The sequence below is a fragment of the Lithohypha guttulata genome, assembly GCF_036872675.1.
Source record: "Lithohypha guttulata strain CCFEE 5908 chromosome Unknown scaffold_4, whole genome shotgun sequence".
In the NCBI taxonomy this organism is placed as follows: domain Eukaryota; kingdom Fungi; phylum Ascomycota; class Eurotiomycetes; order Chaetothyriales; family Trichomeriaceae; genus Lithohypha; species Lithohypha guttulata.
Window position 1 is genome coordinate 2,238,600 of NW_027042753.1, and position 23,531 is coordinate 2,262,130.

Consider the following 23,531-nt stretch of genomic DNA (forward strand, 5'->3'; position numbering starts at 1 on the left):
TGACTTCCTTCTTTCCTTTCATACTTACCTTAGTGGAAAGAGTACGATCAAGCAGGTACTTCTTTGTAAGGAATGCTCTCCATTGCACATCGGGGTAGCAGGCTTTGCTCAAACTCATTCGTGGGTTTGACCGCTGGATTTTTTGGCCTTCTCATCATCTTTTCATCAATGTTTTCGCCTTGAGCGATGACCTGAGGAAGAGAAATAAGGACAGCAGATGCATTCTCGATAATGTAGCAGAGAGTAGATAAGCTGACTACACTGCTTCTTTGCGTAAGGCAGAGCGCGTTGTGGACGAAGTCAATACTCAAGCTTTCTTCAAAGTTGTTTCCCGTCTATACCCAGGCTCTCAGCTGATGACAGTGTGTAAAGTGTATGGAGTTATATGACTACGCGACCCGTTGCTTTGTCTTCCCAAAGGTAGAGGTTGAAGCTGACCGCGACATTAGTTTTCTGTACTTTACCACATCTGCCTGCTCTGACCACTGTTCACAGTGACTTCTTTGAGCGTAAAGCCGATTCACCATGGCAAGCGGTGCTAGCGAAGGCAGTACTACCGCCATAATCAAGCTCAGAGATGAAGAGCTAGCTTTGATGCCACCGCCACTAATCAAGCGTATCAAAAGACCAACCGAAGTCCTTGATGAAGACACATACACCGAAGCCTTATCCGACATCATAGCGAGAGACTACTATCCCGGATTGCGCGAAACAGAGGCCCAAGAAGAATACCTACAAGCGCTCGAAAGCAAGAATCCGCAATGGATCAGACAAGCAGAAAGGGAATTGCGAGCAGCAAGAGATGGAGAGAGCGCGATGAAAAAGGTTAGAAGAGAGACAAGAGATGGCAGATTCGATACGCCACGCTCGTACAAACAAGCAGGAGATACACCAAAGGGACTCTCTGGGTCAGAAACACCACTTTCGACAAATGGTACAGAGATTGAACTGGAGGAAGAAGACCAGAACCTCGACACCTCGACATTGTCCCTATCATCCTATCAAGCAAAGTACACTTCCGAAGACAATTCGTCTTTCAACACCATCCTCGACAAGCAGAATCAAAAGCGCCGTCAGAAGCACGCTCATTTATGGACCCAAGATCAACGTATTCCCAGTCAACGTCTCATCGCTCATCGAGCACAAACCCAGCAACTCATCCAAGATAAAGAGATCTACGAATCTACCAACAAGAAAGCCCTAATCTCACTGACCACAGGCGCTACTGATTCTCGCTCCTCCAAACCCAATTCATGGAAGATCTCGAATCCAGCTAACAACTTCATGTTCGGCCCTTCCACATCAGTAGACGAACAAGGCCTAGTCACAGTAGCTGAGCTCAAGGAATCCATGTCAAAAACTGGACCAAAGCAAATCATTCACGAAAATACTCGCTTCCCACCATCCGGACCTAGATGGGACAGAGAAGACACCGACGATACAACCAGTATTCATACCTCCTTCATAGCTCGACGCAATGCAGCAGGCACAGACGTCGGTACTGTTACAGGAGCAGAAACACCAAGAGTAAATGGATACTCTTTCGTGGATGACGAAGAACCTCTCCCTTCTGCGCAGGAACATCCGACCTATCGTGACCTGTTAGCTGGACAGACAGGAGATAGCACACCGAATCCGTTCAAACTAAAAGAGAACCGAGCTCGAGAAGATCTTCACCATATGCTTGTTAATAAAGACGCAGAAAAACATCGTGCTAGACAGAAAGAGATCATGCCTAGCAGGGGCGGGAAAGACATCGGCAACATGACACCTGCTGCGAGGAAGATGATGGAAAGACTGGGTGGAAGAACTCCTGTTACGAACAATAAGAGTGAAAGCAGAAGGGAGGACTGGACACCCGCAAGCACACCTAGAAGGACTAGAACAGCCGTGAAGTGATTGGCCAACTCCAGATTGGACGCGGTCAATGCTTTCTAAATTCAAACGTCTATCTTTACGCCCACGAATCCTGTTCTATCGTGCCAGTCATAACATCATGCCCAGCCTTGCAGCGTCCGATGCACATCTAGGCCTACTCTATAAAAGTCCCTACATAATAAAGCACAACACCTTAACACCTAGCCTCTCCCTCTCATTCTCGCTTTTCCCTTCTTGTCGCCTCTAGTACCAGCACCTACAGACATCCGAGAGCCAAACACCATTTTCATGTTATTGTCAAAGTCCTTGAGCCACCACTAGAACACTAAGACCAACACTGTGATAAGTAAACTCATCCAACCCATCCTATTGCCCATCATGGAGTCTTTAGCTTTATGTCCGTCGTTGAGATAATATGCAGCGCCCAGGTAGCTGCATCTGAGTACTCCAGAGTCTGGATCGCGGACCTGGTAGGACTGGTTCTGGTATTTACCTTGTGGACATCCGAAGCCAAGTGCAGCGGGACAAGATTGTACAAGGTCGTAACACAGATCAATACATGGAAGGACTTCTTTGTATGGTCCAGGCTCGATGACACTGTCGATAATCTGGGCATTGCGGCTGCTGTTTGACTGAACAGAATTTAGGAGAATTTGGTCCTGCGAACTTGGATTCAGAACCCATGCTGGTATTGTGCCATTCGTGAAATTAGCTGCAACGTTTCGTGGCTGGAGATAATCTTCGTTGTTGTCCCAATCCTCACAGCGAGGGATAGTCACAGCGCAAAGCCACTGCTTATACGCACTAGCACAATGGTCGCAGTTTCGAGCTAAAGAGTATTGTGCCGAGGCAGTGGTATTGCAAGGTATTTGCTGGAGACTGTAGTTAAAGTACTGATACATCTGCGAAGCATAGCTGTCATATACTGCTGCAAGATCTGGCAAGCCATCGAGAGGACTATATCGTTCCGGATTGGATGGTACAGCGTAAGCCACTTCGGAGCAGAAAGTGAGGTTGTACATCAAGGCACAATTATCAGAGGCTTTGGTGCGAAAGGTCACATTCGACCATACTCTACCACCACCACCTATAACCCCTGCACCATGCGCCGTGGAATTGCCTGACATTGCAAGCCAGCCGTAGTAACTGCTGCTTGCGTTCAGGGCAGAGATATAGAACTGCTCTTTCGGCGCACCACCTATACCGCGGCTCGTCATTGTGCCAACATTGTTGTTTAAAATTTCCGGAATATTGGCCGTAAGCTTAGCATTATGTAGAAGGCCGCAATAAGATCGCGACACGCCTTTGATGGAGAGATTTTTCTGGTCGTGGGCGAACATGCCGTATGGAGCAGGGCTCAGAGACATCCAATCCTGGAACACATTAGACGATGCATTGTCCAAGTCTGGTGTCACAAGAAGCGCAGCATGATTGTCCCCATCCACGAAGAGCAGGTCTGTTTCATTCGACCAGTAATGGTAAGGCGCGTCATTGCTGGCCGCAATCTCGTAGTTCCAGAGTCCTGAAAAGTCTGAGGTATTGGGTGCAGATATCCCCACGTACACATCGTTGTCAACTTCAAGCTCAATAATACCATACCCACCTTCGAACTCTACCTGAATGCCACCAGTCCCTGTACCTGGCTTGTCAATGTCAGGCGAGGTTGAGTAATAGAGCTGGAGTTGCTGCGGAATAGCATTGGTGTCCTCCAATGCAGGCTGAAGACATGTATTGACTGTAATCCATATTGAGGTCGAGGACTGTCTCTTTAACTCCATTCGCACTCCATCATCACTCATGTTGCCAGTCACCGTAACATCAGAGGGTAATCCTACACCTTTGACACCATGAGGTCCTTCTATGTCTTCCTTTGCAAACACCCAGTTCTGCGTTACACCAGATTCAATGTTCATATTTTGCGGTGCATTGTTCGGCAAGGAACTAACACCTTCCGGTGCTCTCTTGATCCATATCTCAACATCTTGCTCGTCACCTTCACCCGGTTCGGAATATTCTTCGTTGGTCCAGAGATCGTCGAGAAGGATCGGATAGTCGTAACCAGACTGTGTTCTTACTTCTAACTCGGCCGCATACGCAAAGCTCGGTTTGCTGAGGGACAAGTATATCAAGAGTAGAAGTATCGTCCCACCCAGTGAGACTGCAAAGCGAGATTGAAGTTGGCTCAACTTTGGGAATTGCATTGCGACTGAGATGCAACCATATTGATGCGTTTGCTACACCACGCAAGGGAGCATGGATGCTTGCGAACCGGCGAAGATTTCGACGTCTTCGCAGAGTGGCTGTACAGAACTTGAAATCTAAGGTTCGTGAAACGCCAAACTGCTCGCGGATCCTTGTACCACTGGCCCGGGGCACATGGCTGTGTCCAGTCTCGTCGATCCCCAGAAGTAAGCTTAAACTTGGATCCCGTCGCTCCGCTTCAGGGGTTTCGTATTCATTTCATTGGGCAAGCAGTTTGTATGCAATAGGTCCTTAAAGCTCAAATATCTACGAAGGACTCAACACATCACCTCCGAAAACAAGTCAGACCACAGCATGTATGTACTTGGGCTACGAGACTACGCTTTGGTGGTCAGATATATGGCTATGCTGCTGTGAATTGTGCTAGCAGCATAGTACTCATACCTGACGACAACCGCGAAAAGATCTGCAAAGCTAATGTAGAGTGGCAAACGCGATTTCAAGATGAGTGCTTGATATCATGTCTTCTTCATCTTTGATGAGTCTGCATTCACTGTCTCTTGCTGTATACGACCATTCAAGTACAACACTTGTCCAAGCGTGAGAGCTGTGAAGCATTTGGTAGGCCTCGTCCTGGATGCCAATATCTCGGACTCGAAGAGCAATTCACCAGACAATTCTACCAGTGCTCGAAGACATTTGTTGGACCAACATCTAGAGGGCTGCCAATTAGCTCGGTCTATACACGTGCAGCGACGACAATATGGCCACCACAGCACCACCACACACGTCTTTTGCTGTCGGTCTGCCACAGCCATGTCAGCACAAAGCAGAAATTGGCTGTATGCTCACAGCGTTGCCGTGCTGCTGTTCTTGCGCAGACAAACGTCCCCAAGCGACTGCCTATCCTACATATATTGACGGCCAAGGTATGAGGTTGAAAGGAAGGCGCTGGCAACGCTACTGCCGTAAGTGTTGTGGTAGGTTTACCTCTCCATCTCAAATTGTGATGCTGTCTCCTCTTCCCTTTCGTACAGTATTCATCTATTACCTTAGCCTATGAAGCATATATTACACATTTTGACAATTTCAAAGATCATTGGGAGTCACTCGCTGCAGAGTCAACATCACTATCTCCGCCTGAAACCCCATCACTTGATTTACCAAACACGACATCACGGGCGAATATGTCTGCGCTGTAAGTTGTCATGTGTTGACGCCTCTTTAAGGCTAACTAACACTCACTCTCACAGATCCGCTCGTAGCATCACCTCTGAGATGAATAATCTCAACCCATTCACACCACCACCCAGCGATTCTAGAGCTGTGTTCAATCGTCGACGTCGCAACCACACTGACCATGGCCATCCGGCATTGTCCTCCAGCTCGCATGAACAACGTTTTGCACTAGGCTCTCGTGAAGATGTGCAGCAGGAAGACTATGTGAGCCCTATAGCTGCAATGTACACCAGAGCCTGGACACGCTTTAGAAATGCGGAAGAAGCTCGACAGACAACGTCCGGGAGGACTTTAGGAGATGGGCTTGACTTGATTTCGATGCAACAGCCTGAAGCTCGATATACCATCAGCAATGGCCCGCCACAGGACACCACACATGGAACTAACTTCAATGAGCACGATGCATCCTTCAGAAATGGCCCAGCATCTCGTCCACTAGTCAATCCTCTTTACTCACAAGACTACCAACCTCAACATAACACGCATCGACGGGTCTACCACTCTGATACATATGCGGAGGCGATAGGAAATCCTTATGCAAATCCATTCGACGACGCAAGTACGTTCTCTGATGCTCCGAGCACAATCGATTTGCAACATGGACGACCGAACGCATGCAAATCTGAAGACCTTAAGGTGGACTTGGGTTGTAAAGTGTGCAAAGAACAGAGAATTGATACCATTACAATGCCTTGCATGCATGCAGCAATGTGCCACTGGTGCGCTCAAATCTGGAAGCAAGGCTGTCGTGATGAGTTTGGTAAATGGCAGGCCCCTCTGTGGACGTGTGTGGTGTGCAGAAAACAGGTGAAGGAGACGAGGCGGTTTTTTGTTTGAGTAGAACGTTTCTAGACACACGTTACTACCAGATAGTTCTTTGACGCGAAATTTGAAAATCATGCCATACTCCATTCTATCTCAACTACCCCTTCGACTTCACCTGGACCTGGTCTTTCATCCCCTTCCTCTTTCTTTTTCCTCTTGACGTATAACTGCCTGACTCGCCCATCGGTCTCCTTCAACGCACTCTCCATCCTGAAACTGATCTTCTCCCCCTCATCAGGATTCCGTATTGGTCCAACAGAATGCTCAAAATGTATATTACTCGCCCCTCCCCAATAAAAATCCCAAGTCCTCTCCATACTAATATCCTTATCTACATCCCTATGCCTCACATCAACATCACTATGCTTCACAAGACTAAACCCATTCGTCAAAATCCAACCATTGCCAAACTTGAATTTTTGCAACAGACAACTCTTCCCGCAAATCGTGCTGACAAGACTAAGATTATACATATCTGCATGGAAGCGAAACTCGTCACTTTTCCAATGGTGTACACTTAGTGGCTGTGGTCTTAATGCTTCGTAGAACCCGGACTGGTCGCCGTGTAAGTCGAGCTGGTGCAGGTTATGTTCCCACGTGAATTTGGTATTTGTGTGCTGATAGATACACTCGGCGAGCCTTTGGTCGCCCGTGTTGCGTTTAGCGTAGCATGCTTCCCAGTGCGGGAGGAGTTGCTCGACGAGAGGGGCGGAGAGGAAGACGCCTCCGCCGCCGTAGGCCATGTAACCCCATGTGGACATTTGTTGAAAATCCTCGGTTAGAGCTCCGATATAGTAGGGCAGATCGGGGTTGTACTTGGCCTTGAAGGTGTTGACGACGTTGGCAAGGTCGAGGAAGAAGGTGTCGTCGTCGATGAGGGCGTACCATTTCGTGTCGGGACTGCGATTGTCGTGGAGCACGCGGATGAGAGAGAAGTAGCGGTCGAGGAATTGGTAGGGACTGTCGATGGTGCCGAGGGGGATTTTCAGAGATTGTGCTTTTGCTAGGACTTTGTCAGGGAGATCTAGGTCGAGGGAGGGCTCCATTGCTGCTATGAGACGAGTATTGGAGTTGGATAGCCAGTGTGAGAATGTGTCGAGGCTGTTGAGGAGACGGTCGTAGGTTGTTGCTACGCCGAAGATGTACTCGTGAGCATCTGGCTGAGTATGAGGCAGACGAGGAATGCGTATGGTGGTTGAAACTGTTGATTCGAGTTCTAAACTGTTGTGTTCTGAAATCTCATCTATGTTAATATTTGCTGAAGCTGGAAGTTTGATGTCCAATGTTTGAAGAAGCGGAAATTCAGCCATATCAGATTGTGATACCGCGATGTTGACCTTTGCGAATTGAATGTGAGGGTTTGTAAGGTTGGCGATGCCATTGTGGCCGAACAGACGACCTTTGGTAGGGATATCATAGAAAGGCTCTTCTTCAGCTGGTTTGATGTTTACTTCTGGGGGTGTTGACGATTGCGTCGACAGACCGGTCCAATTGAATGTGAACCATATTAATAGGAGTGTGAAAATTGCTGCTGGAATAATATGAGTTGTGCGAATAGACATAATGCTCTTGTACACGCCACGAGATTCTTGGGGTGCAATGAGACAAGAATAACTAGAGTTTATGAAGTAGCAGCATGTCGTTCAGCAGTTTACGTACAACAACGAAGCTCGTTCAAAGAATAAGTCTGAAACCTGGAATGACATCTGTTGACGTCTCGGAATATGGGATCGTGCCAGGTCTACCCGGGGATGTCGTCCTTCTGCCTTGCCAGTCTAAATACCCACAAGCGTCGATAAGCTTTGCCTCGCAGAGGGTTCCCCACTCGTGAATATAGCAAGGATCCGCTCGAAAGCACACGTGGGTCTTGGGTGATTACTGTATATTCTGTGGTACAGCCCAGCACTCAGTCATTTGTTTGGGATTACGATATAGCTCAAGAGTGCCGTACTAGGGCGCTTCTAGGACGAGGAATGTCACAGGGATTGGATGCGAAACGGAGAGAGCTGCCGATGTGCCCGGAAGACCTTGGATACCTATTTCGTCGCGTGTAATTAGGTGCAGAAACATCGACCTGGAGAGGTACGCGACTGCCTAATATCGAGTCGCGTTCCTGCTTGTTGGTATTGCTCTCAGCATGCGTCAGAATGGAAACATACAGCTTCAAGAACCCTCGGCTTCACCCACTTTTGCTCTTTCGAGATCTGCACCCAATCCAGAAGTACCACCAACCTTGAGAAGAAACTTGTTCAGTTCACATCTGTCACGACGTCCCGCTGGTACAATCCCAAATGCATCCACAGACCGAATGCCTGATCCGTTCCAGGCGATGGGCTCAACGAGTCATAATGTTCCAGCGGAATTCTATCAGCTGCCAGACCAACAACGGCCTCTGAGCAATGTTTATGCGCCTCGATTACCGCCAACGAGATCGCTATCGCCTACCAAGTCACAACTATATTCCAACACGAACGCCTCAATCATAACGCTAGATCCTACAACGGGTCGACCACAGCTGCCAGCAATACCAAAATTGCCCTCACGACTGCCTGAAGGTGACGAAGAGGAGGAGGGTGAAGACGAAGAGGATACAGACGACGAAGATGACCCAGATGAACACGCTGTTGGCTGGCGAAGGATGAAGTCTCTCGAACGAGCAAATGCAAGTCAACACGATCTAGACCTGCATTCGTCCTCACTAATTGGTGGCCTGTCTTCTCGTCAAACCCGACTACATGAGTTAATAGATACATCTGCCGACGGCAATGACTACAGAGATTATGAAAAGATTGAAAGCATACTCAGCGAAATGCAATCCCAGCAGAGAGCTAAGGCTCGAACAGCTGTACTGCCTGATTCATCATCGTCGCTGTCGCTAGAGACGCCCCCTGAAAATGGAGTTTCGGCTAGAACACGTGGTAAGGCACGAATCACCACGAAAGGTCAGGCTGAGCAGAGGCACAACAAAGCAGGAAGTCTACCCAGGATGGGTGGGGTAGGAGCAACGTTGAATTCAGCCGACAAGGATGAGCTGCTGGGCTTGATAATGACAAGCTTGAGCAAGCGAGTTCAAGAGGCTGATGAAGAAGCCTGGATGTTCGGTGATGAACGCACGGCCGCTAATGGCGTGTCTGTGTCAGGCTCTTTCAATGTTGCTATGAGAGATGAGCTTGAGTATTGAGCTTACAATATACGTGATTATGAGACATGCCAAAGACATGGTATCCCACCGAACAGAAGCGATTGAGCTACTTATCATGAGCTAACATAAGAAAAATTGACGCTTTCTAAAGGTCACGAAGTATTACATTTGCTGCTCCAGTGTCTTGAAGCGTCGATAACACGACATTCTTCCTTATGGTTCTTTAATGCAAATAACTCGTGGCAGCTATCACAACTATACTACAGTTTCGCACGACCATCCCCTTCATCCAGTCAATCCTCCAGCGCCGCGTTAATTCCAGCCTGAACCTGTCCCCAAAGCCCCATAACCTTCAGATCACCAAACGGCAAAATCTGCGTCGCAATCATCCCACCCACACCCCTCTGTCGATCCGCCCACCAGAACAAATTCGACAATCCCGCCCACCAACCTGTTCCCTGGCTATGGACCGCAGAATCCTTCAAATGCAAGAAGAAGGTCAGTCCCCATCCCTGAGGGATCTCATGTGGTTCCGGGTAGAGCTCGGGCAAGGCGTTTGAGTATTCTGGTTTAGGCGGGTTGATGGCCTGACGGCCGAAATTCGGCATGTCGGGGATCTGGTTCGTGAACATGGCGTCCACGGTCTCCTTTTTGAGGATCTGTGCGCCGCTTGGGGCATGTGTGCCGTCGTTGAGGAGCATGGCGATGATCTGAGCGTACTGGTTCGGTCGTGCGTAGCATCCCGCCCCACCTTGCTGGAAGATAGCGTCTCGGTCAGCTTGAGTTTGAGCGATCAGGGGTGCCCGCGCTAGATGTCCGTCATTGCGGCGGTGGACGTTCCCCTTTGCATCGCGGTCGTGCATGTACGCGAATTTTGAAAGCATGTCCTTGGTGGGGAACATGTTGATGTGGGTGATGCCCATGGGCTGGAAGATGTGTTCTTGGAAGTAGTCGTTGAGTTTCTTGCCTGAGGCGCGCTCGACGAGGATGCCGGCCCAGTCGATGTTGATGCCGTATTCCCAGACTTCGCCGGGTTGGTTGACGAGAGGTTGGGAGAGGTAGTCGTAGGGGAGGCCGGAGAACTCGTTGATGCCACCGGCGCCGTAGTAGTCTTGGACGCGTTGGTCGAAGAAGCTGTATGCGAAGCCGGCTGGGAGGGTGTTAGTTGGGTAGCTAGCTTGATGTGCCTTTTGGGGAGTACTTGCCCGTATGGGAGAGCAGCATTCGCAGGGTGATTTGTCTCTTCTTTGGGTGGAGGTTCTTGCCGTCGAAGACCTGAACCTCTTTGAGTTCCTGTTTCGCTACTGTTAGCAATTCGTTCTGGGTAGTGCCCTCGGCTCTTGTTGGAGGCAACCTACAGGTGCCAGCTTCTCAACCAAGTCTCCATCGTCAAGTGCCAATTTTCCTTGCTCGACAAGTTGCATACAAGCAATACCCGTGATCATCTTGGTGCAACTTGCGATCCAGAAGGAGTGGTCGAGGGTCATATCTTCGTCCACTCTCAGGCCTGCTTTTCCTGCAGCGTGCTCGAGTATCATTTCACCCTTTTTGTTGACCGCGACATAGACGACGCCGGGGATGTTCTCGGCAGGCTCAGCGGTCGCGGCATCGATCTGGGTCTTGAGGTCCTGGACCGCAGTGGTCTTGATCTTAGCCATGGTGGCTGTTTGATTTGTAAATGGCTCTGTTGTTAGCAAGTTAGGAGCACGGTGGTCAGTGAGTGTTAGTATTTCACTCTATGCTCGGTTCTTCAAGCTGGGAATATCAAGCTGGTTTGCAGGGAAGGGGTAGAAGAAAGGTGAGATATCGTGTTAATCTTCTACATGGAATTGGTCGCAGACTCCCAGATCGTGAGGAGTAACGACCAGACCTCGCTGCGGCTATCCCTTCTGAACTCTACATGTACGAGTACCTCGATCTCATTCGGAGATCTGGAGAAAGCCAAAGATGAATGTGAGAGGGGCAGCGTTCGTGTATGGGAACAGACACGTACTCTCCTCGAGATGGAAAGAGGAGAAATACGAGTCCTCTGGTTCTGACTTTTGTAGCATGCGGGGATGGTCCTCGAAATGTTCAGGTATCCTCCTCTGGTTGCCGAACAACGAATTCGATCGCGTCGAGTAAGAGACCAGTACGGAGTAACGATACGTGTTTTTCGACCTTCCCAGCCATCAGCGGTGTCAGCAAGTCTTTCAATCTCGCACAACGAAGAATGACAAATACAATACATTGAGTCGAGGTCCATCACGGGCTCTAAAACGCGATGTCTATCTAGTACATGAATATCAAATACGCGCTCAAAGGGGGCTGATGTACACGTCCGTGGGTGATCCGTACCTTCTGCCTGTACTGCCATCCTGTGTGTATAGAACGCCTTGCCTGTTCTCACAACGCTTTAATCATCATGAAAATCCACTTGAAACAGGCCTTCTGCTTAGCTGCAACTTCCTGGTGGTCATGGTAGAAAGCTGTAGCAACACAGCCATCCTCCCTAGTTCCCACCACCCATGCCCAGATCACCAGCTGCATCAACGATAGCAAGTCGCTGCGCTGCAGTCTTCGCCTTCTTGCTCTTTCCAACACCAGTACGACCACCTTTCTTCTTGGGCGCGGGAGACTCAGCTACCGAGGGAACAGGCGTCGCATCACCAGATGCCTTCGCAGACTGATCATCAAAATTCCCTTCACCTTCATGGTACAGACTCTCCATGTCTAGCTTCGCTCGGCGTCTCTCAGCAGCACCTGCGGCAGCAAGCGCCTTCTTGGACATCTTTTTCTCGCCCTTCTCCTCTTGCTTGGCGTCACGTTCTTTCTCCTTTGCTTCGATGATTGCTGCTTGATCGTCGTCAGCCAGCCACATGGCGATATCCTTTGTTCTGTTCTCGCCACGAGATCGAGTATTGAAATCGACTCCTGATCCGTCGCCACCTGTGATAACCACACGTTGCACTTCTTCCTTCTGCATGGCGCGCTTTCTGATACGCTCTTCGATAGTGCCACGCGTGATGAGTCGGTAGACCGTTACTTGTTTGGTCTGGCCAAGTCGATGAGCACGATCCATAGCTTGAGAGTCGATGGTAGGATTCCAGTCGCTGTCGTAGAAGATGACTGTGTCAGCACTTGTCAAGTTGATTCCGAGACCACCAGCTCGAGTAGAGAGCAAGAAGATGAAGATTTCGGGTCGAGTCTGGAAATCGTGCACAGTGTCTCGACGATCCTCTAGTTTGGTAGAACCGTCCAAACGGCAGTACTTGTAATTGCGGTAGGTCAGGTATTCTTCCATCAGATCAATCATGCGAGTCATCTGGAAGTACAAGAGGACACGATGACCCTCAACCTTGAGTTGTCGAAGCAGCTCGTCCAGCTTGGCAAGTTTTCCTGAATCAGTAACGAAGCGACGCATTGAAGGAACTGAGATGGATGTGAAGCGCGCTTTTTCCGACGCTGGTGCTGGATACATGTTCGAAGGAGGGTAGTTTCGCGGATCAACGTCGTTTTCCAGCAGCTTCTGCTCAACAGACTCCTCCATCGTAAAGAGCGCATTCCGTATCTTGGTATTGAACATGACATTCTGTCTTTCGATGTTGGAGAACTGGTCAAGCGCACTCACCTCGATAGGAGGGGCACAAACAAGCGATCGTGCTGCGGATTCAAATGTCGTGAAGCCTTCATCAACTAATGCTCGCGTACTGATATTGCACAGCTGGGCCAGGTTTGAATTGGTCTCCAAGTCTTTCAACGATCCTCCTGAAGAAGTGTTGACAATGTTGAACAAGCTGTGGGCTGGGAGATGCTTCTCCTCAGATTCGTAACCCTCGTCGACGAAAAGATCTAGGGCTCGTCGGGTTTCAGACTTGAGCTTGATAGCACGGTCGAAAAGACCCATCTTTGCGACTTTGCTCACATCACCAGCTGACATGTCCACAAAGCGCAGGAACGAAAAGGCACCATCCTCGCAGCTTGATTTCGCAACGTGATCGCTATCAAATATGTTGAACATGTTTTGTGTCGCATACTTGAGGAATCCTGCTCGCTGATTGTGGGGTCCTGCGATGTCGAGTCGCTCGTCATTGGATAATATTCGAGGTAGATCGTATTCAATCTGGTTCTTGATTGAGTAGCCCACCTGTACGAAGGACCCTTCGCGCATGAAAGAGGCAGTCTCGGCAAACGACGACATTGAGAACGGCGAGACAGTGTCTGCTCGCTCGAACAGATCAGGGTGATTACAGACTTTTCGGAACTGCATCACCAAGTTCATCAAGGTTGCAGCGTCCTGGTCATCACCCATACTGGCCTTTTCGATCAGATCCATGATACTGATTTTGCTCCTCAAATTGGCATAGTACGCACGTTGTCTATAGGAGAGATCACAGAAGATGTCCTTCTCGAGCTTATCTCCGAGCTCTTTCTGCACATGAGCCTTGACACGTCGAAGCATGAAAGGTTTCAGTATCATGTGCAGACGTCGTAGTTGATCTTGATTGAGCTTCGTGTTACTCTGTGCATGACTTTCGATATCTTTGGAGAACCATTCACTGAACTCATCGTGAGAATCGAAGAGAGTTGGCATGATGAAGTGCAACAAGGCCCATAGTTCCTGCATATTGTTCTGGATAGGTGTGCCCGTGAGGAGGAGTCGGTTTCGACAGTTGAAGCTGAGCAAGACTTTCCATCTCGAGCTCTGAGAGGACTTAATAGCCTGAGCTTCGTCAAGGATCATGTATTGCCACTTGACTTTCTGGAAGTATTGAGCGTCTTGAACAACGAGTTGATATGATGTGACCAGAACGTGGAACTCTGACTCCTTGTTATAGCTGATGTGCTTTCGATCCCAGAACTTTCGCAAAATCTTACGGTCCTTGGCATTACCCCAGTATGGCAAGACTTTGAGGTCGGGAACGAATCTAGTGATCTCTTGCTGCCAGTTGTGTAAAGTGGAGGCCGGCGCGATCACCAGGAAAGGACCCCACACATTGTGTTGTTCTGCTAGATAACCCATGACAGATATAGACTGTATGGTTTTGCCGAGACCCATCTCATCTGCAAGGATACCGTTGATGCCCTGCTCGTACAAGTTGACCAACCAGTTCAAACCTTTGAGTTGGTATTCCTTGAGCTGTGCTGTGAGCATCTTGGGCTGGGTAACCTCGACATCACCAGCCATCGTTGGATTCATGAAGTTCATGTCACTATTGTCCATGGCAGCCATCTGATCGTCATCATCGTCTCCATCGAAGGCCTTAGCTCGAGCTCGAGCTTCTTCCATCGCATTGTGAGCATTGGCCATAGCAGCTTCCTGTAGAGCAGTTTCATCTTCAGCGTCGAAATCGAGATCCTCAAAGTTGGTAACTTTTGTCTTGCCAGTCATGTCGGCCACAGACGGGGGCAGATTGATCTCGTGCTTCTTATCGGTGTCTTGAATCTTCTCTGCAGATGAGGCCACATCTGGATCGTCCGTAGCTCGTTCGATTTCGTCAGTCTTAATCCGCTTGCCTATGAAGTGCGAATACAACTCGGTCTGCGAGATCAAGAAGTTGAGCTTTCGGCGTTGTCTGTTAGCTTCTCGGTCAGCTTCAGCCTTCTTGGCATCCTCGATCTCCTTTCTTTCAGCTAATCGTCGCTGGTCGCGCTCTTCTCGTTCGTTCCGCTTCCAGAAGGACATCATCTCTCGCATCACTCGCTTGGCACGAGCCTGTGTATCCTTCATGCTCTTGTTGGTTCGTTCCTGCCACTTTCGGGCTTGTTTGCTTGCTAGAATGGCAGTTTTGCGAGCATTATCAATTTTGACAGTCATCGATTGTTGCTTGATCTTGAAGACTTTCGGCACATCCTTTCTAGCCATATCTCTTGTGATCTGCTCGACAAGTTGTTGGTAGCCTTTGGAGTCGTAATTGACAACGGCGATGATATCGGACCTTGGCTTCCTCGATGGTTTTGAGACAAGAGGCCTGGGCTCCTCCCTCGGTGTAATCGGGATTTCAGACGACTCAAACTGTTGACTCTCGAGCCAGCCAGCAGCCCAAGCAGCCTCAGCAGCGTCCTTTTCAGCCTGTTTCTTTTCCTTTGATTTCTTTGGTCTGTTCCCTGCGCCATTCATGCCCTTGACTTTCTTCCTTGGAGGCTCTGTAGGCTCTTCCGAGTCCAGATGGAAGGACGATGTAGTACCACCCTCCAAATTCAGTGCCATAGGAGGTACTTCAAGTTCATCTTGACCACCTCCTCCGAGTAGTTCTGCGGTACGCAATAGCTTATCTTTCGACCTCTGAATCTGCTTGCTGAATTTGAGGGCTTCCTCTGGATCGTCAGTGTCCTGTTGCTGACGCTGCAGATCAGCCAGTCTTTGCTCTTCGTTCTTGATCTGTTGCTCACGTCGTCGCTTGCGTTGCATGTCTTTCTTGCGTTCTTTCTCATCTTCAACATCACGATCGTTGATTTCCTTAGCACACTCAGCACCATATTGTTCTGCGAAGCGCGCCTTGGACTCAGCAACGTGTGCAGCAACAGGGATTATGAGCTCATCAACCAGGTAGACGCGTCTCTTCCTCTTCTTGGAGCCCTCGTGGATATCGACGTCACGAGCACGCTTCTTGGTACGCTCGATGTACCTCAGTTTGTATTCGTAGAAACCTGGTGCGTCCTCGTCACTGAATTCTGCTTCGTCGATGCTAGAGATGGCAGCCGCAAATTTCTCTTTCTCAGCTTTAGTCATCACGTATCTAGGCTTGTCTGGTATTGTTGGTTCCACGCGCAGCTGCGCTGGTTCAGGTCCTATGTTGGGCACGAATCCATTGGTTCTATAGGTTGGCGATGCCATGGTAGGCATCGCCGAGTTGGTTTCCATTGGATGTTCCAACTTGATAGGACTTTGGGGCGGTGGTAGCGGTCGTGGTATTTGTGCAGGGGATTGTTTGGGAGGAGATGGTTCGTGGTTATTAGAGGAGAGGATACTTGCAAAGGACATTGGGTTGCTTATGCGATCGGGCTTCTGTAGGGAGTGTCAGCGTCTGCCTGGCCAGTCTTTGTTTGTGGACAAGTCTGTCACTTACTCCTTGGGATAGTGGACGCGTCTCTGCAGCTGGAGGTTCCCGCGTCGACCCGTTTGCTAAGATGGGCGACTGATGCAAGGAGCCTTGCCGACTCCCTGGATGGGCGTGTATCTCATATGGACTTGCCATCGTGCTGCGATGATGTTCAGGCGACGAAAAGGGTCTCTGATAAATTGGGCTCATGGGCTGGTGGTAGCCAGGCACGCCAGCTTGTCTTCCATGGAGTGTCGATAGAGGTGGTTGTACTGGTGACCTTAAATTGGGGCTCGGGAGGAACGTTTGAGGATGAATTGGGTGAGGTTCGCGTTGAAGTTGACTTGGCGAGCGATAGTAATCATACGTTGGCCGTTGGCGAATTAGTGGTGAATCATGGGGTCGTTCCATCTTAAGTTGACGGGTCGTCTGGCGTCCACAACTTGAACCTGAACAGCTCGACCACGGGGTTTATGTCAGTCTCTATAGATGCAGTCCGTTATCGACCCCGCCAACCATACTCCTTCAATTATGTGCTCCTTTCTACTCTTTTCGGACCTATTCAAATGATCGCTATGCTTTGAACTAGTTCGTTTCGATTTGACTTCGTTGCTCTTCGGATGGCACTATCACAACTGGTACTCTTTCACAACTCGTGCGCAGTGTTGTCGATTCGTAACGATAACCTCTCAGCAACAAAGTATCTTGCTCCCGGCAATCCGATCCGCAATTCTAATCGGGTTGTGACAGTGAATGCGACGCGACACCCACGGATTGAGCGTGTTAAGGCTATTTTACGACCACGGTGTTGATACAGGTTGGATGGCGATGGCATGAAGAGAAAGAGAGCGATTATTGCGGTCGGTTGATGATCTACGCAGCCTGTTCTACAAGTCGGCCTACTCCATCTACTGCTCGTCACAACCATCGAAATATGATTCGAGATCAAGCCAGTGTTTGATTAGCGCGTGGCTTCTTTGACGATTGAGGCCCATTGTTGTCGCTATAACCATGTCCGTAGCTGAGGCAATGCTCTTAGGAGTTCTCATACCCGCGCAATGCTTCTATCCAACCTTTTTTTGTCATTTAGAAAAGCCCCTTTGAGCCCTCGATCGGTTATGTGCGCCGTGTGCCAGATCTGCCACTCACATCAAGGATGCGAGTCCTGTTCACTGAAGGCTAAGAAGTGGATCGACTGCTCTCACACTGCAGTAGCCAAGCCACTAGCTGCACGGGACCGATGAGGTGCTCCATCGAGCGCGATGCCTTTGGTGCCGCACCTGCACCTGCAGTCCAGGTCATCCATCAGCTGAGTCAAGGCCATTCCGCATAACGCAGGATTTTTGCAGGGGTTAAGAGGCAACCTGACGATAAGCAAGTTCACGTACTGCAAGACACTTCCAGAGCATGACTACGCAGAGGTAGTGTGTTAACTATTGTAGCTTGTGTATGTGTCGATTGAGTTGCCTAAAAATAGTACTTTCATCCCACTCTGATACAGCAGCGCTCGAGTGATCCACGACTACTTGCCAGAATGCCACCTTCAAAGAACAAGAGTGGCAGCAAGAAGTCGAAGGACGCTGGCGATGACGACAGTGGAAGTAGCAGCAAACAGAAAGGTGCACAATCTATCAACGTTCGGCATATCCTGGTGAGCATACTACTCCAAGTACAGTCTGTTGCACCACTTCGTATGCTCATGCTGCGATAGTGCGAGAAACATGCGAAGAAGGAAGAGGCTCTTGCCAAAATCAGGGACGGCACTAAATTCGACGATGTAGCACGTGAGTTTTCTGAGGACAAGGCACGACAAGGTGAGTGATTGCCACCACGAAGAAATACCTATATGGTGTTCAATCTATAGTCGAAATGGTCTAACTACCGGAGTAGGTGGGTCTTTGGGCTGGAAGACTCGAGGAGCTCTACATGGGGATTTTGAGAAGGTGGCATATGATCTTGAGCCAAGCACCGTCAACAACCCCAAGATAGGAGAAGTCAAAACAAATTTTGGGTATGTAAAACGAACGACTCCTTCGCTATGCTCTGTGCTAGAACACCGCACGCTGACGCTGTAAGGTACCACATCATAATGGTTGAAGGTCGAAAATAAGAACAGGAATCGACTGACTGAGCGACGAGATATTGACTTTGACATCAATGGACGGTGGGTTGCTGAACTGTAGCGTTGGCAAGTATTTCTAGCGCAAGCATTCCATCACTTTGTTGCTTGTGCCGCTTAGGTGAGCGAGCTTCCTTGTCGTTCCTAGTGCCAGTGGACAACAAACCGGATACTGGAAGCGCTCTTGAGGGTATCTTACTATGCGGAGGTGATGGAAGTCCACTTGAAATCGTGCTAGGACTCTTATGGTAGATGTGATTCAGCCCAGAAACAATTCCAGGCAGTACCACGGCTGGATTTGGGCTTATTTTATGCCTCCTGAGACGTTCCGTAAGATCCAGTGACAAAAAACCGCTCGACCTGGGTTCGATATCAGAATCCAGCTGCTGTGTAAGCTGGCCAGGATAAACAAGCTCTGGTGGTAGTTTCGGCTTCAAGTTCAACACTCCGCTTGATCTCGGCGATGCCACCGTCATTGCAATAGGAACAGGCAAGCTGATAGGCGATGGTGGTTGTGGAGATCTTTGCGTAGAAATGGATGTAGTGTCGCTCGCAATCGAGGACGACGAGTATGTATAATTTGATTCTGGTGACATTACTATGACCGTCTCATGGTCGAGACTCGCTTTCCGCTTTCTGGGCTGCGACGATCCGGACTGTTGCATACGACGTTCAAGGCTTGTGTTAACCTCTTCAATAGCCGATATTCTTTCTTTGAGTTGGAAATGGTCTTCATCGTTATTGAGGGATCTATGTTCAAGTTGCGCAAGTCTTCTTCTCATCTCGGACTCGCTATGGTAAAACGGTGCCAGTGCTTCGCGCAACAATCGGACTTCTCTCTCCCAACTCTGTCGTTCTTGTAACGCCATGTTGTTTCGTGTCTCCCTTTCTTTGACCACGATATCTTCGAGTTTTCTGACTTTCTCTGCCAGTGCGCTGACAATACGGTCAGGCGATAGTCTTCTCTCGTCATTCACCTGTGAGTGGTAGCACGCAGAGTGTCCGCAGTCACACGTGTTTCCTGGCAGACTGCGATTGTGCTGGTAAGTTTGACAGCGGCATCTTACGCCTTGTCCAGCTGAATTTTGATAATGGCATCCCCCTTGTGGCTGAGGGCGAGCTGAGTCGGATGTGATGCGGAGTGGGGGATGTTCATGGCCGAAGGTAGAGGGAGGAGGGAGAGCATGTGAAGCAAACATCCCAGACTGCTGTTGGGGTTTCTCGCTCAATCTTGTTTGGGACAGTATCGCTAAAGACTACTCTCGCGGAGATTGTTTGATGTTGGTATGATCTATCTCTTCTTTTGACAGTCAATTTCGTCGGTGTATACTGTACAGCAGACCGGGCCGAGGTGCTGTCGATATGGCACTTTTTGCTTGGTTAGCAATACTGCTTATCAGATTGACGTGCAGTACTTACCCGACAAGAGCCCACCTAGCTCTCTCACAGAGGGTGAGCACCCTTGATCTTACCGGCCCAGCTGAAGACGTGCCAAATGAAAACGCTCATTTCGTAGGTGCCTGCTGAGAACGAAAGAAGCAAAAGAGAGGTGAGAGCGTATGCAGATGGACGACGATGATAAAGCAGTCCGTCGAAGCGCAGGTGAATTAAGTTCAGGTGAATGGGCTCCGTTCTTGCTCTCGCAAATACCGTGGTGTGAGAGGGTGATTCCTCAGAACGTGGAGACCTGAGCTGTAGTGGTGGACTACTAGATAAAGGATACTTTCCTGCTTGCCTCGAGCTAGACACCGGGAAAAGGTACCTAAAGACGAGAAGAACTCGGTACTTCTCAGCACAAGTCGAAGCACGTGTTAATGATGTGCGTACAAGGATGGTGCTAGGCAGGAATAGTTCATAGCACTAAAAGTTGTCAGCCGCGACATGAGATAACGACATCGACTTTCAACCCAGGAAAGTAGAAGACGGACATGGGATGAGATAGAGGCATGTTTGCCTAGCATACGATGCCAGCACAAGTTGAGAAGCCCGGTGATCGCACCCACCTCCATCCAGATTCTTTGTGAGCCTATCCCTGCTTAGGTCCTGGAGCTTATTCACGCGCGGCATCGGATCTCACACCTTGAATTGTGGGCGATACTTCCGTAGTCATGGCCGTTACACTTTTGTAGACGTGGGATGTGGGAGAGAAGGTTTGGGTTGTGATATACATGTTGTTCTTGTCGTCAGTCTGTTACGTTTGTTGTACGAGTATGTGTTGAAGCAAGAGCTTTTGTTGGTCTCTCGTAAGCATTCTCGCATACACTCTGGTCAGCTTCGCGTATATCATCCCTCAGGCCGATGTGCTGTAAAGGAATGCTCTAGCAAGGATGCTAGTGCGATAATGTAAATCTGCATAGAGTAGAGATAAATGGCTCGTCCATGGGTTATTCCTTCTGCCGATATTAATCGACCTGATTTATGGGTCTCATGTCTTTTCTCTCTCGAGACAACATGCCGATTAAACAAGCATACTGCATCAGTACATCGGCTAGTACCGTGGTAAACAACGTGGGGCCGTGTTAAGCTCAATTGGTTCAAATATCACCCTGAAGCGCGTCCTACCAGCTGCAACGAGTATGGTCAAGTTGGCGTGCTACAGTGTGGAAGACGAGTCCCAACTGACTTCAGGAAATACCCGAGCCAACGTGGCGTGCGACAAGATCTGCGTTCACAAATCAAAGACCATCATCTACGCCAGGATTTTTGCGGTGTTGTACAGCTTATTTCGCGACATTACGTGTCACAAGTGTGGATCGGCCCTGCGGGAAGGTGGTGGTACATCGTACTCTTCACAAAGGTTTGGTATTTAACTGAAGCAGCACCATAGCTGGCATGAGTATCGGTCCAAATGCACAGTGACCGTGCAATCGTGTACATGGTCGATATGCTCCTGTTCGGTATTGTCGGTATTGTCGGTGTTGTGATGGTCGATCACTGCATCCAGGAAGATGGCCGAGATGAGGTAGCGTCTGACGATGCTGTGATGGGCGACATCCTAGTGTAAGCGAGGGACTGCCATAGCAATGAATAGCCAGAAACCCACACGAGTGCCTCCGTCTGCACAAGCATCATCAGAAGCGACCTTGTTGTGACGCTGCATAATTTGCATATTGACGATCCAACACAAAATTAATGTTCACTTCTGGCGATGAACTTGTGGCTCTCGACCATTCCCCGAGGCTGTGTAGCTGGTTGAGACAGCACGTATCCAAGAACATAACGAGGCGTGTATGGTCGAGGGGTTCCTACCTAAACACATACAGATCCCCCAACGTAATGACGAGTTCTCTTGCAGGAACACAGACAATTAAATAGTGCAACGCAATCTCACCTTTTCGGGAATATCCAGCTGCGTTGAATTCTGTCAATGGGCTATACTCTGTCGTCCGGATTGAGCTGCATATCACATCTTTTATCTCGACCTGCAACGACGAATGTGGTCCTTATGGCATTCTGCACAGTCTCTCTGGCGGAACATCAATGAGTTGACCGGCTTGTTGGAGAAGCAGATGATAGAAATGGTACGCGTACATGGGAGTGTGGACATTTTTGAGGACTCGGTAGGCGTCTACAAAAGACAGGCTGCAATTCTCCAGCTGTTGCATATGTGTACACTGCATTCCTGGACCTTTTGCCACATCCGGGTTATAGGTGAGGACGGTTCGGTTTCAAAAGGTAAAGATGAGCCGTGCTCCGGTGTATACAATACATAAAATTGGGTGTTCTGAATTCGTGTGAAACATGTGTCCGTACACTCCGAATTGATTTCTTATGTGGTAGCCGAAGTGGTGGTTTACAGGGCGTCAGAATCAGCTGCAAAAAGCACTTCCCAGAAACATGCACAACCAGTATATCAGTAGATCTGCCTCCTGCAAACAGGGAATTGGTCAATACGTGCAAAGGCTGAAGAAATATTGCCCGACACCTAACAACAGCTTTTGGCCGTGCCGCCATTGAACATTTGGTATGGAGTCGCACCGCCAAATAGCCGTGACAGATTTATAGTACTTGATCATGAACCCACAGGAAAGTTCTCGTTTGCCGGTGTTGGCAATTGACTATTGGAGAGAATTACGAAAGGAGTGTGGCTCGGCATTACGAATGCGAAAGCTTGGTGTTCTCTTCTGGTGAGCTGAATGACTGCGACGCGCAATACGAGCTCAAATGACACTTTACTGGCCTCGGTCACCTGCGCCTTGAGCCCACGCCTCCTTGTCTTTCTTCCTTTCCATTCACATCGCATCTCGCAATTCTCATCACCCTCAATAACACTGCAAAATACTAGCAATACCGCACGTAGTCATCGTTTCACCATATCGAGCGATCGGAAGTCAAGAAGAACAACTTTGCCGCTGACAGAGGAATTCGTACCACCACATACACGTATCGGAAGTACAACCCTCGTCGCATCGCGACAACCAACTACCTAGATCGACTTGCTCGCAATGGATCCAAGTCAGAACAAATACAACCCTCCTGCTGGCTTGCCCCCTAGTTATCCGGCTCCAGCACAGCAACACTACGACGCTGGCCCATTCCCGCAGCAGTGGCAGCAACCGCAAGGACAAGGTCAATGGCAACAATATCAAGGTGGTCCGGGTTATGGTCCTCCGAATAGCTATTACGGTCCACCACAAGGTATGCAAGGCATGCAATATCAGCAACAGCCAGGCATGCCACCTCAGGGCTATGTGGACAACAGGAAAGGGCCAGGTGCTGGAGAAGGGTGCTGTGCCGCGCTCTTGGGTGCGCTGGCTTGCTGCTGCTGTTTGGATCTATTGTTTTAATACTTTGTTCAGTCATTTGAGCTATCGCAAGAAGTGGGGAGACTACTTCAGGACGGAGATGAAGATACGCGAATCAACGTGTCGGGTGGGTGCTCTCGCTCAAGGATGAGAACCAGTCTCATATCTGCGGCGATGTCTAGCATGATTTTTGTGCAAGCGTAAAAAGCGGTTCAGTACATAGTCTTTGTTGTATGATTTCGTTCACCAGTCTGTAAATTCGGACACAGACGTTACACATATACCAAGCTTTTGATCCTTGATTCCTCAGACATATTCGACAAGCTAAGTAGAATTGTTATATACCTGATGCAGTTCAG

General features: G+C 49.2%; 10 protein-coding genes across 10 annotated transcripts; 5 read left to right on the top strand and 5 right to left on the bottom strand.

Moving 5' to 3' along the window:
• Window positions 1–525: 525 nt before the first annotated feature.
• Window positions 526–1,899, top strand: LTR64_005960 (uncharacterized protein; the record flags this gene model as incomplete). The annotated part of the gene is made up of 1 exon (XM_064900295.1): window positions 526–1,899. One exon carries the CDS (start codon window positions 526–528, stop codon window positions 1,897–1,899), a length of 1,374 nt encoding a protein of 457 aa, XP_064753607.1.
• Window positions 1,900–2,195: 296 nt separating this feature from the next.
• Window positions 2,196–4,079, bottom strand: LTR64_005961 (uncharacterized protein; the record flags this gene model as incomplete). Its single annotated transcript, XM_064900296.1, has 1 exon — window positions 2,196–4,079. The coding sequence occupies one exon, from the start codon at window positions 4,077–4,079 to the stop codon at window positions 2,196–2,198; it is 1,884 nt and encodes a 627-aa protein (XP_064753608.1).
• A 1,188-nt stretch (window positions 4,080–5,267) lies between these two features.
• On the top strand, window positions 5,268–5,972 carry LTR64_005962 (uncharacterized protein; the record flags this gene model as incomplete). Its single annotated transcript, XM_064900297.1, has 3 exons — window positions 5,268–5,278; window positions 5,334–5,878; window positions 5,956–5,972. The coding sequence occupies 3 exons, from the start codon at window positions 5,268–5,270 to the stop codon at window positions 5,970–5,972; spliced, it is 573 nt and encodes a 190-aa protein (XP_064753609.1).
• Window positions 5,973–6,215: 243 nt separating this feature from the next.
• LTR64_005963 (uncharacterized protein) lies at window positions 6,216–7,850 on the bottom strand (the record flags this gene model as incomplete). The annotated part of the gene is made up of 2 exons (XM_064900298.1): window positions 6,216–7,758; window positions 7,804–7,850. 2 exons carry the CDS (start codon window positions 7,848–7,850, stop codon window positions 6,216–6,218), a joined length of 1,590 nt encoding a protein of 529 aa, XP_064753610.1.
• A 431-nt stretch (window positions 7,851–8,281) lies between these two features.
• Window positions 8,282–9,325, top strand: LTR64_005964 (uncharacterized protein; the record flags this gene model as incomplete). The annotated part of the gene is made up of 2 exons (XM_064900299.1): window positions 8,282–8,285; window positions 8,364–9,325. The coding sequence occupies 2 exons, from the start codon at window positions 8,282–8,284 to the stop codon at window positions 9,323–9,325; spliced, it is 966 nt and encodes a 321-aa protein (XP_064753611.1).
• Window positions 9,326–9,579: 254 nt separating this feature from the next.
• On the bottom strand, window positions 9,580–10,944 carry LTR64_005965 (uncharacterized protein; the record flags this gene model as incomplete). The annotated part of the gene is made up of 3 exons (XM_064900300.1): window positions 9,580–10,420; window positions 10,488–10,579; window positions 10,645–10,944. 3 exons carry the CDS (start codon window positions 10,942–10,944, stop codon window positions 9,580–9,582), a joined length of 1,233 nt encoding a protein of 410 aa, XP_064753612.1.
• Window positions 10,945–11,777: 833 nt separating this feature from the next.
• On the bottom strand, window positions 11,778–16,464 carry INO80 (putative DNA helicase ino80; the record flags this gene model as incomplete). Its single annotated transcript, XM_064900301.1, has 2 exons — window positions 11,778–16,274; window positions 16,336–16,464. The coding sequence occupies 2 exons, from the start codon at window positions 16,462–16,464 to the stop codon at window positions 11,778–11,780; spliced, it is 4,626 nt and encodes a 1,541-aa protein (XP_064753613.1).
• A 1,378-nt stretch (window positions 16,465–17,842) lies between these two features.
• Window positions 17,843–18,383, top strand: PIN4_2 (Peptidyl-prolyl cis-trans isomerase pin4; the record flags this gene model as incomplete). The annotated part of the gene is made up of 3 exons (XM_064900302.1): window positions 17,843–17,959; window positions 18,020–18,122; window positions 18,199–18,383. 3 exons carry the CDS (start codon window positions 17,843–17,845, stop codon window positions 18,381–18,383), a joined length of 405 nt encoding a protein of 134 aa, XP_064753614.1.
• Window positions 18,384–18,462: 79 nt separating this feature from the next.
• LTR64_005968 (uncharacterized protein) lies at window positions 18,463–19,296 on the bottom strand (the record flags this gene model as incomplete). The annotated part of the gene is made up of 2 exons (XM_064900303.1): window positions 18,463–18,599; window positions 18,627–19,296. The coding sequence occupies 2 exons, from the start codon at window positions 19,294–19,296 to the stop codon at window positions 18,463–18,465; spliced, it is 807 nt and encodes a 268-aa protein (XP_064753615.1).
• A 3,576-nt stretch (window positions 19,297–22,872) lies between these two features.
• Window positions 22,873–23,214, top strand: LTR64_005969 (uncharacterized protein; the record flags this gene model as incomplete). Its single annotated transcript, XM_064900304.1, has 1 exon — window positions 22,873–23,214. The coding sequence occupies one exon, from the start codon at window positions 22,873–22,875 to the stop codon at window positions 23,212–23,214; it is 342 nt and encodes a 113-aa protein (XP_064753616.1).
• Window positions 23,215–23,531: the final 317 nt, after the last annotated feature.